Genomic DNA, 12,177 nt, shown 5'->3' on the forward strand with positions numbered 1-12,177 from the left:
GAACATGCAAACTCCAGGCAGGTAGTGTCGTGGTTGGGATTTGAACCAGCAACCCTTTTTACTGCTAGGTGAGAGTGCTGCCCACTACACCACTGTGCCACCCCAGACCCGGTTTATATATCAATAAGTCTCACAATAATACTAAAACTATTAGATAACAGTAAGCATTTTACTAGTCTGTAGGAGTATTCCTTTAGTGCCATTCACACAGCGATTGTAAGTCATCAAGTCGCCCCAAGTCGCTGGACATAAGAAATGCCATAGAAGTGAATGAGAGCCGTCTTAATGTACCCCTACTGAAGTTGCTCCGACTTCAGAAAAGGTTCCTGTATTACTTCAAGGCGACTTGTACCCATAGATTTCAATGAAAGTCATCTCCATCTATATTGAAGTGACTTTACAGGAAAAAGAAAATGTACCCTACGTTTACCCAGGCAACCCCCTCCCACAGAGCTGATTATTCTATGATTGGCCAAAGTCGCCCGTCTTGGAGGCGACTAAGTCGCGTTGTAAGTTGCTCAAAGTCACACTAAAGATGCCTTCAAATCACATTGCAATGTCACACTGTAAGTCGGGTTGCCCCTGTGTGAACCGGCACTCAGTCACTGTGCAATACCAGGAGAATGAAGCAATATTTGTTCATAACCGATGTAACCAAGACATATCTGGGAGGATTTCTTGGTTCACAGATCATTACAGCATACTGTAAAAATGTTATGCAATTTGTCCAGGAACAATTAGTCATTTCTTTGTAACGACATGCAGTGTAGAGAAATTAAACAAAGATGCAATACAGCAAACATGCAATTTTACATCCAGCACCTTCATGCTTCCGCACATACCTTAAACACTTTCATGTGGACAGGTTTTTGTTTTTTCTGCATGCGAGTAAAGTCTAGTACACATGATGAGATTATTGTACAAACGATCGACCCTTTTTTTTTTTTTTTTTTGCCAAGTCTCATACCAAAAACAAATAGGGGATTCCTCCATCCACATGGTTTATGTAGATGGAGAAATCTTTTTTTTTTGTTTTGTTTTTTTGCGTTCAGCCAGAGGAAAAAAAATAAATAAAAAATAAAACTACCCATCTATGGCCAGCTTAAAACAAAAAAATACTGTGAATTACTCTGAAATACAGTAAAAATGTCATCATATTTTAGAGAAGTGGCATTCAACAATGAAAATTTGGATCTATCAACAGCATTGTATAATATAAGCGTATTAGCCCTTGTACACACGGTCGGAGATTCCGACGGACCGCTTTGTCGGATATCCCGACTGTGTGTGGTCTGCATCAGACTGTTTCCGTCTGAATATCCGACGGACCAACTTTTCCAACTTGCCGGTAAAATTTTCCGATTGGACATACTCCGATCATGTGTAGCCTACTCCGACGGACAAAGTGCCACGCATGCTCAGATCAAATTCCTAGACCAAAGTTATTGGCTACTAGCCTGAACATAGTCCCGTCGTAACGAAATAATGTCATCACGTTATGTACAATCGGATTTTCCGACAACTTAGTCCGACCGTGTGTATGCAACATCACTTCCGGACCTCTTCCGGAATTAATCCGTCGGAATTACTCCAACGGATTTGGTTGCCGGAATCTCCGACCGTGTGTACAAGGGCTAAGTGTACTTGTTATACATACAATTATAAGATTCCCTTGCTTGTAAAGTGCCAGTGGATTACTAAGGCTCATTTCATATGTGCAGCAGGGGGCAGTAAAAACAGGCAGCTGATCTGTGTTTTTAACAACAATACCCCCCCAGATGAAAAACACAAGGTGCGGGCAGGAAGGTTTAAAGTGGTTGTAAACCTCAGACATGAAATATGAACAAAGAACATCCTTCTATAGTGTGTACTTGTCTCAATTAACCATTTGCTGACCACATAACGCCGTTATACAGTGTGATTCTCCTGTGCCAGATCACCTACCTAGTAAGTGATCTGGCACTCCCAGGTAGGGGGCATGCACACGCCGGCTGTGCTGTGATTAGACACAGAGCAAGCAGATCAGCGGGTGCTAGTCAATGGATGACTGCCAGCACTCGCAGATCGGCAAGGAGGAAGACAGGACAGAGCTCTGTCTATGTAGACAATACAGAGCTCTGTGTCCTGTCAGTGGGCATGTGGCCGTTTTTGTTTCCTTGCAAAGCAAGGAATAAAAACCGTTACATCTCTTAGTAAAAGCAGCACACATCAACACTGGCTAGGCACACATTTAACTGATCGCCCTAGATGTTAACCCCTTCCCAGCCAGTGTCATTAGTACAGTGACGGTACATATTTTTAGCACAGATCACTGTATTAGCATCAATGGTCTCCACAAAGTGTCAGTTAGTGCCAGATTGCCTGCCATACTATAACAGTCCCACTATAAGTCGCTGATCGCCACCATTACTAGTATAAAAATAAATAAATAAATATAAAATTCCAGTATATACACCATACTTTGTAGATGCTATCAAATCAATAAATTTGTGATTATTGGGATTTGTTTCCCAAAAATATGTAGCAAAATACACATTGGCCTAACCTTATAAAGAAATAGGATTATTTACATTTTTATTGGATAGGTTTTATAGCAGAAAGTAAAAATAAAAAAAATAAAAAAAATGTCATAGCATAAATATAGAAAAACCCAGTGGTCATCAAATACCACCAAAAGGAAGCTTTATTTGTGGGGGGGTGGGGAGACTATATAAACTTAGTTTGGGTACAGCATTGCATGACCACACAATTGTCAGTTAAAAGTGCAAATGGCCTGGTCATGAAGGAGAGGGGAGGGGGTGAATCTTCCAGAGGTCAAGTAGTTAAGAGCACTAAGTGTCATCTCTGTCTGCTGCTTTGTTCCTCTACTATCATCACTGTTGACAAGTTTTTCTGACACAGAGAGAAAAAAAAGGTGATGGGGATGGAGCTCCAGTTGATTGACAGCCTCAGCTGTGTGCATGGGGTATGCCCCTCCCCTCTAATCAGCCCTCAGAACTCTCCTAACTGAGCTTTGCAGAGTGTAATTTCACCTTTCCGTCCCCTTTTTCTGACAATTCAGATTAGCTTTAAAACTTCTGGACTTTGAACAGATGTAGAGAAGACTGCAGATACTGTAAACAATTACAACTTATGTGGAAGGATTTGTTCCATCTCTGCATATCACCTGAGGCTAGTCACTTCATTGGGTATATGTAGTAAGTTACAACCACTTTAAAATAATTTTCTCAGAAAATGGGGCTCAAAGGTCTAACAATAAGACCCCTTTCACAATGGGGCGTTTTTCAGGCGCTTTAGCGTTAAAAAAAGCGCCTGTAAAGCGCTTGAAAGAGGCTCATCTGCAGTCCCAATGTGAAAGCCTGGGTGCTTTAAGTGCCCTTTCACAATGTCAGCGCCCGAAAAACGCTCGTAAAGCGCCGCTTAAACTAGCAGCGCTTTACCAGCGTTTTTCGAGCGTTATTGGGGCGCTTTTAACCCCTGCTAGTGGCCAAATAAAGGGTTAAAAGCGGCCACAAAACGCTGCTGCCAATAGCGCTTTTCAGGCATTTTACAGCTGCTTCCCATTGATTTCAATGGGAAGGGGCGCTTCAGGAGCGGTGTAGTCACCGCTCCAAAAGCGATGCACAGAAGCTGCTTGCAGGACTGTTTTTGACTCCCTGCCAGCACAGCGCCTCAGTGTGAAAGCACTCAGGCTTTTACATTGGGATTGCAGTTGCGGCTTCTTTCAAGCGCTTTACAGTCGCTTTTTTTAACGCTAAAGCGCCTGAAAAACACCCCAGTGTGAAAGGGGTCTTAGAATCTACAAAAAATATAGCACAAATTAACTTATTGCCCCCCACTGGTTGCTAAAACGCTAGGTGGCTCCTGCAACCTAGAGTGTTTCATCACCATGACTAGGGAGGAGCTCAGGCGTGTTCGCATGGACCACGTGTAGAGCCCGTCAGGAAGTCGGCGCAGCGCTGCACTAATCACAGGCAGCGAGACATTGCCCGATCTCTACAGCCGCACATCGGGGCAATGTCTCACTGTCTGTGATTAGCACAGCTCTGCACCGACTTCCTGGCGGGCTCTGCAAGTGTTCAATGCGAAAACGCCTGAGCTCATCCCTAACCATGACGCAAGCAGCTCTTGCTGCCTAGCATCCTTGGTTGCTAGGACGCAAGCAGCCATTTAGGCCAAGCTTGTCAACTCAACAGTATGCAAGCAAGCTGATTTTACATTTTTGATATTTACAAGTTGGTCCTGAGCAGGCCAGTAGATTACATGTGCATTGTAAGCATGTAGGGTATTATTCACATAGGTATACTTATTTGTATGCTCATGCGAACAGCCATCTTTAGTCACCCAGAATGCACAGGTGTTCCATGCAGGCAGCCTGATGAAATAATTGACAGGCTGCATGGATCTCGGGATACATCCCTGGAGTAAACTCAGATGGCCCTAATCACAAGTACTACTCTGTACATCGCCTATCCGCTGTATATTCCAGCCGGTCACAGATTTTGGCAGCGGGGCTGGACACTGCACCTGTGCCTCCCGGGCACCCAACAACACTGGGATTTAGCAGAGACGGGCCACACCGCCCTTGTGTATGAGGCCTTATACTGAAGCTACAGGAGTTTAGCTGACCAACACTTCCTACCATTACAACACAGTTTAATAAAAAAAATTCATCATATTTTACAAAATCAGGCAGTAAACTATTACATTAGTTATCACCTCTATGTGAGGATCCTCCAATACGCCACACACGAAATCTGCAAACCATTTCAGGTCACCCAGCATGTTAAGCAGCTGAAAGTCAACGGAAAAGCACTTTCCAACAAATACATATTTTATCTCATTCGTTTGCAGCAGATATATTACTGACTGCAGTAATCTGATACATTATTAATGTTCTAATGCCTGCTTTGATTTTCTCAATATATGCCATAAACTGTGTCTTGCCCCATTGCTTTCAGCTCATCAGATCTCCTTAACCTTTTCCCTACTGCGCGACACACAAAGTGGGCCTTAACGCCCAGTCATCGCACATACACGTCCATGGTGGGCTGAGGTTGTCTACTGTGGGCTTCCAGTGCCATGACCAAGCCGTCTTCCACAGACCTAGGTTGTGACTTCTGATTGGGAGTCAGATGGACGGGCTCACAGTCATGTGACTGTTGTGAGAGCCAAATCACAGGAGTCATGTGACTAGGAAGCCGCTTCATCTCCCAGCATTAAAATCCACCGGGAGGTGGCATGCAGGGGTCAAAAAAAGTCAGCTGCTTCATATACAGTATTTGTACTACTTAACACCCCCCCCCCCCCCGCCGAATGCCCATCCAAGGGCATGCATTCAGGGCTGTACCCATGCCATGGCAAAAATGAAACCCCTTGTTATGTTAGGTGGGCAATACCACCATCGAACACAACCCAATCAAGTGTATGGAGTAGTGCTGCAGCCGCCCTGCAACCATGTGCAATGTAAAAGGATATGGGGCAGTAGATTGGCATTTTCAGGGTCAACAGGGGGTGAGGCGGTGAAATGTTGACTCCTCACCTCCAGTCAAATGTCCTCTGAAAAACAATCTGCCACAGTGCACTTTTCAGAGGGGCAGAAATGGCTCCTGCAAGCAAGAACAAGCCCTTAGACTCAATTCATAGTGCTAAATCCAAACATTTGATGCATTATTGCAGATGTCCCTAAACTTTTTACTATGCGGACAACTTTATATATTTTACAAATATTAATCGGCTGAAAAAATTCCCTATCAGGGTCCCCCCTACATTAGAGTTACCGCTTACATCAGGGTCCCTATCACAATAGCCCCTTACATCGGGGTCCCTATCACAATAGCCCCTTACATCGGGGTCCCTATCACAATAGCCCCTTACATCGGGGTCCCTATCACAATAGCCCCTTACATCGGGGTCCCCATCACAATAGCCCCTAACATCGGGGTCCCTATCACAATAGCCCCTAACATCGGGGTCCCTAACACAATACCCCCTTACATCAGGGTCCCTAACACAATACCCCCTTACATCAGGGTCCCTAACACAATACTCCCTTACATCATGGTCCCCAGTACCAACCTACTTAGAGTCCCCTTTTCATTTGGGTCCCCATCAAAGTCTGTACTATTTGCACACATTGAGGATATGTCACTCACTGTAGCTGCGAGTTGAATAAAATCTTGTAGAAGGCCACATGTGCCCACCCCCCCCCACCCCCCCAGGGCTGTAGTTTGTAGGCCCCTGGACTATTGCATACTTTAGGCTTAATTCAGGAAGCTTTAAACAAGCATAAAGGTCTTTATTTTGCTATGCAACTGTAATTTTCAAAGACTGGGCTGAAAAAAAGTGTCACTTTTTGAACCCTATTGAGGAGTACTAGCTTTGTGGATTAAACCAATAACTAATACAATAATAACAGACACACCGGTTTAGGGCTGCAACTAATGATTATTTTTATAATCGATTAGTTGGCCGATTATCGTTTCGATTAATCGGTTAATAACCTTAGAAAAAAGTGTGGTGTATAATTTAGTCAATATGTAAATTAAAAAAAAAAAAAATACTATTAGAAGAGATATACTATTAGAGGCTATATATATTGTGTATATACTATTAGAGAAGAGATATACTGTATAAACTATTAAAAGAGATATACTGTGTATACCATTAGAGGAGAGATATACTGTATATACTATTATTAGAAGAGATAAACTGTATATATTATTAGGAGGAGAGATATACTATTAAATGGTCAATCTGGTAAATAACATCAGACTCATTAACTTTAACCCCATTTTTCTACTGGCCGATTAATCGATTATGAAAAAAGTTATCGATTAATTTCATAATCGATTAGTTGTTGATTAATCAATTAGTTGTTTCAGCCCTACACCGCTGGTTATATTACACAGTTGAAGAAGTATCCCATTATTCCCAATGGGCCTGTTTACACTGAGCACTGTGTCTCTTAAAGCGTGAAAAAGTACATAGGATTCTTTGGGGAGGAATTGTGCATTTTTGGGCCCAAACACGGCATTATGTGCATTTTTTTCAGGCGCTCCGATTTCAAAATCTAGAAGGCCAAAAACACGCGATTCTTCTCTTGTACAAGATGCGCATACAAACACCTCCAAATTGCCTGGGTACACTCACAGCTAGGCAGCCCATACATTCATGTTTATTTTTAGTTCAACCCAGCAGTCTCCAAACTGAGGCCCTTTGCTTGCCTTTATCTAGCCCTTGGGGTACTATTACTCCCCCTGACACCAACAATGAGGGATAATTCCCTCTCCTGACATCCAACAATGGGGCACTATTCCTCCCATTGACACCAATGATGGGACACTATTCCTTCCACTGACACCAGCAACAGGGCATAAGTCCTCCCACTGGCACCAATGATGGGACACCAGTCCTTCCACTGGCACCAGCAATGGGGAACTAGTCCTCCCACTGGCACCAATGATGGGGCACTAGTCCTCCCACTGGCACCAACAATGGGGCACTAGTCCTCCCACTGGCACCAACAATGGGGCACTAGTCCTCCCACTGGCACCAACAATGGGGCACTAGTCCTCCCACTGGCACCAACAATGGGGCACTAGTCTTCCCACTGGCACCAACAATGGGGCACTATACTTCCTCTCAATACGAAAGATGCATTCTTTACTCCGACTGACCCCAGGACTATTTCTACTCCATCTGGCCACAGTTCAGTCCCCCTAAAGTCTGAAGGACAGTAAACTGGCCCTTTGTTTAGAACGTTTGGAGACCCCTGGTCCAACCAGTGGATTGAATAAAAAAATAAATAAAATGATCTGATTCAATGTGGATGGGGGAATCCCTCCTGTGCTATTGTGTTCTGACAGGCAAGGAATCCTCCTCGCCACCAGAATAGAATAATCAGCGCTGCCAACCATAGCCGCTGGCACTGGTCGAGAGGGAAAAACTCAACAGGCAGGTTGTACAGAAGTCGATTGGTAGATTGACTTCTGTACACCCAGGGTGCCTATACAAAGATTGATAGTCACCCTGTCTCTGCAGAAACAGCCACATTTTGATCCATGTATTCCCAGCTAAAGTGTTAATGGGGCTCACACAAGTTCTCCTGCGTTTAGGGCTTGTTCATGCTATGTGCAAAGATCGGTGATTTATTGCACTAGAAAAACACAGGTCTCTGCCAGGGCTCACAGATAGCAATTGTTTTCTACATGCCCTGATCACATCAAAACACTGGCTGCATGCGTGGTGTGGAAATAAATAAAACATATATAAAAACAGAACAAGTGAAAGTAATGTGATGATTCAGGAAATGGGGGGGGGGGGTGGAATAAATAAATAAAACACATGAAGGGGTGTCAACAGGCATAAAAAACACATAAAATGCACGTGAATGTGAAAAACGCTTGCGTTTTTTTTCCTGGCTTGTTGTGTATTTTAGTGTGAACAAACCCTCAGGTTTATCGGAGTGTAATTTAAACATTGGAGACATTATCTGAAAGTACAAACTTTCTCCTTCCCAGATCAAGTTCTCCGGTGATTGGTTGTATTGTCATTACCGAAGTTTACAAGTGATGACTCTGCACCTGGAAGCACATTTCTCTAAACGCAGGTAAATGCACAGTGTAGATTCTACTATTTCAATAAAGCTCACCACAAACATTACAATCTGCTTTATGGTCACCATACACCTGACAACTCAACCGTACAATCTGTACCACAACTGTGTAATATGCGCACCCACCTAATCTGTCCAAGCAATTTCTATTCAGTCTAGGTTCACACTAATGCAGTGTAGGAAACGCCATGATCCGCGTGCATTTCCTGAATCGCATTCCAAATCACACTGCCCCTACGATCCGCTGCAGGTGTCAGTACAAAGATAAAACCACCCAAACACAGAGTGTATGGCGGCACCAAATCGCATGGTACAAAAAGATCATGCGATCTGGTTGTAGTGTAGCTCCAAAAAAAGGTGCATGCAAATCTTTGGTGCAATGTGGTGTGATTTGAGTCCATTCAAAATGAATGGGCTTCAATCACACTGCACTGAATCGCATGTGAATAGCATAGGAATGCACTGTGGTTCCTGTGCGATTCATATGCGGCTCATGGTTTAAACTGAGGCTTAGGCAGCCCGTTGCACTACACAGTTTTTGGTAGAACTCAAGGCGCTTGTACAGGCAGATTGTAATGTGCTGTGAGCTTTAAGGCTCGGTTAAACACTAGTGTGACTCAAAGTTGCGCGACTTTGATGCAACTCTCAATTTGAAAGAAAGTAACATCAAAGTAGTGCATTCGAAGTCGCAACGATTTTACGTTGCATAATTTGTAACAGGTACCATTGAAATCAATGGGCTGCGACTTGCCATGCGACTTTATGCGTCTGTTTATGTGGCTATCATCTGCCTAACAATGGGGTCCTATGTGGCTCCGAAACGTTGCACTACATGGTTTGTGTGTGATCTTACTTCAATTAAAAAACGGTTGGACGTAATTGAAGATCCTTGGTATGCTGGTGAATATTTACATTCTTTTAGGTGTCCAAAGGCGCATGAGAAGTCGCATTAGTATGAATGGAGCCTCGATCTACCAATAACAAAGAGCCTGCCTGATTGGATCAGTTAGGTAGGTCTTCATACTACATAGCTGTTAGTAGAGCTAATGGTGGCCATACAAATAAAGATCTGATTGAACAATTCAGGCAATACGAATTATGGAAAAGATACATCAAATTTTGAGCAAAACTGATCTATTTCATCAAAATTAGTCTGAACAGTAAGTCTGATCGTGGGAACATAGTATAGGGTTAGGATAGTAGTAAAGCCTTGTAGACTCTGATAGAAAATCAGAAGAACAATCGGGACGATCGTTCCTCTTTCAGTATGTTAGTACAGAGCCAATATGGACTGTTCACATAGAAATTTCCAAAGGGATATACTGGAAACTTTTTCACGATAGCCGTCATGATTTTTGTTTAACTTCTTGGCAGCAGCCGCACGCAAATAAAATATGCGGCTTCTCTGTGGGTGGGCCTTGGCACCGAGTGGCCGCATATTTGCGAGCATTAGTGCAAAAACAGCTGTGCCAGGAGCGCGCTCTGCCAGCACCCAGCGCCTAACGGAAAGCTTCCGATCGCTACTTGTGATCGGGAGCTTTCTGATCATGTGACCACCGTGACAGCCAATTACAGTGGTCACTAGATCATAAACCCCTTAAAAGGGCCGACTCCAAGGGGTTAATTTGTACAGTATTTGTCCTATAAAAATTGAATGAACAACTCAGCACATGATCGGAAACAAAGTTCAACCATAGACTAGACATAGACCATAGCCACGTACGTGGGACGCTTTCTTCCGTCTATTCTGTATATTATTGTACCGTTCTACCCTTTCAACGTGGCGCACAGAAAAACGCAAACGATCGTTCTTGTGATTTTCTAATAGTGTGTACAAAACTTAAGTGTGTGTTGCATCGAATAATCTTTGTGATATTTTCTTATGCTCTGCACTACGGCCACCTACACACCGTCCGGTTAGTTGCAGCCACAGGAACGCCGACTCCCCAGAGAGGGTCGGACAGTGAATCGATTTGCATGGAGCCGCTCAGATGAGCGGGTGTGGGTGAGCCGCCATTGATGAGTACAGGTGACAAATCTGACAGCTGCTGTGTTTACAATTACAGGTAACAATCTACCGATGCTCACCCATGAATCAATCAACAATCTGATCGTATAGAAAATCGTTCCTATATGGCCACCAAAAAGTTGATTGTACAGAGATTGTAACATGTATGTGGAAACCCAAATGCATTCCTATCCTATAAACACAGGACTGTCAATGTCAGTGAGAATGAGGCCCAATGATAACACATACAAGTCCTCCATATGATAAAGCAGGGTGATCGGTGGAGTGGAGGAGGCCTGATTGTGATGAAGTACAGGTAGGTCCCCCCCGTGTGGGTGATCAGAGTACACCTGATTACCTGTTCTGCCATCCCTGGATGAGGTTGGTGTACTTGCTGAGCAGTCCTTCTATGACTTGTCTCTGCTCCCTTCCTCCTCCATCCCCAGGCTGGCCGATCCTCCCGGAGGTCAGTCCCCGTCCGGACGATGATGGAGAGGATCCTGCAGAGGTGGCTCTACTACTTCCACTACTGCTCCGGCTGCTGCTGTTACTGCTGCCTCCTCCCGCCTTCTCCATGGCCCTGATAGCGAACACTTCCCACACTTCTCTCCTATACACGGCTCTCTATTCCATGCGGCTTCCTGCTCCGCTCCGTCCTCCCAGCACTGCCTCCATCATAGAGAGGAGAGGAGAGGAGGAGGAGGAGAGGAGGAGGGGGACGTGTCCGCACTACATGTGTGTCTGCCTGTCACTTCCTACATGCCACTCACCCACTGCTCTTCGGTCTATGGCAGCGCCACCTCCACTGACACACCCCCTGACTGTCACTGACAGCGCCTCACCGCTCTCCTTCTATTGAGGGGAGATCTCCATACCCCAGTCAAGAAGGAGAAGAATGTAAACAAACCTGGCTCTGCACTTTTCTTTCTGTGAAATAAAGCTACCTGTACACACTACCAGATATACCACCCCAACAAATATATAACCCCGACACCCCACCAGATATACCACCCCAACAAATATATCACCCCCGACACCCCACCAGAAATAACACCCCAACAAATATATCACCCCGACACCCCACCAGATATACCACCCCAACAAATATATCACCCCGACACCCCACCAGATATACCACCCCAACAAATATATCACCCCGACACCCCACCAGATATACCACCCCAACAAATATATCACCCCGACACCCCACCAGATATACCACCTCAACAAATATATGACCCCCAACACCCCACCAGATATACCACCCCAACAAATATATCACCCCAACAACCCACCAGAAATACCACCCCAACAAATATATCACCCCGACACCCCACCAGATATACCACCCCAACAAATATATCACCCCGACACCCCACCAGATATACCACCCCAACAAATATATCACCCGACACCCCACCAGATATACCACCCCAACAAATATATCACCCCGACACCCCACCAGATATACCACCTCAACAAATATATGACCCCCAACACCCCACCAGATATACCACCCCAACAAATATATCACCCCAACAACCCACCAAAT

At 44.5% G+C, this 12,177-nt stretch overlaps 1 protein-coding gene across 1 annotated transcript in view; it reads right to left on the reverse strand.

Moving 5' to 3' along the window:
* OSBPL10 (oxysterol binding protein like 10) overlaps positions 1-11,369 on the reverse strand; it is a 634,297-nt gene extending 622,928 nt beyond the window's left edge. Inside the window, exon 1 of the mRNA XM_077491461.1 lies at positions 10,984-11,369. Within this exon, the coding sequence (XP_077347587.1) occupies positions 10,984-11,201 (218 nt within the window). The 5' untranslated portion in view covers positions 11,202-11,369. The remainder of the gene's footprint in view (positions 1-10,983) is intronic.
* Between the last annotated feature and the right edge of the window lie 808 nt (positions 11,370-12,177).

This window comes from Lithobates pipiens, unplaced genomic scaffold, assembly GCF_037356315.1.
Source record: "Lithobates pipiens isolate NorthernLeopardFrog02 unplaced genomic scaffold, aLitPip1_a1.2 Scaffold_19, whole genome shotgun sequence".
NCBI classification, from domain to species: domain Eukaryota; kingdom Metazoa; phylum Chordata; class Amphibia; order Anura; family Ranidae; genus Lithobates; species Lithobates pipiens.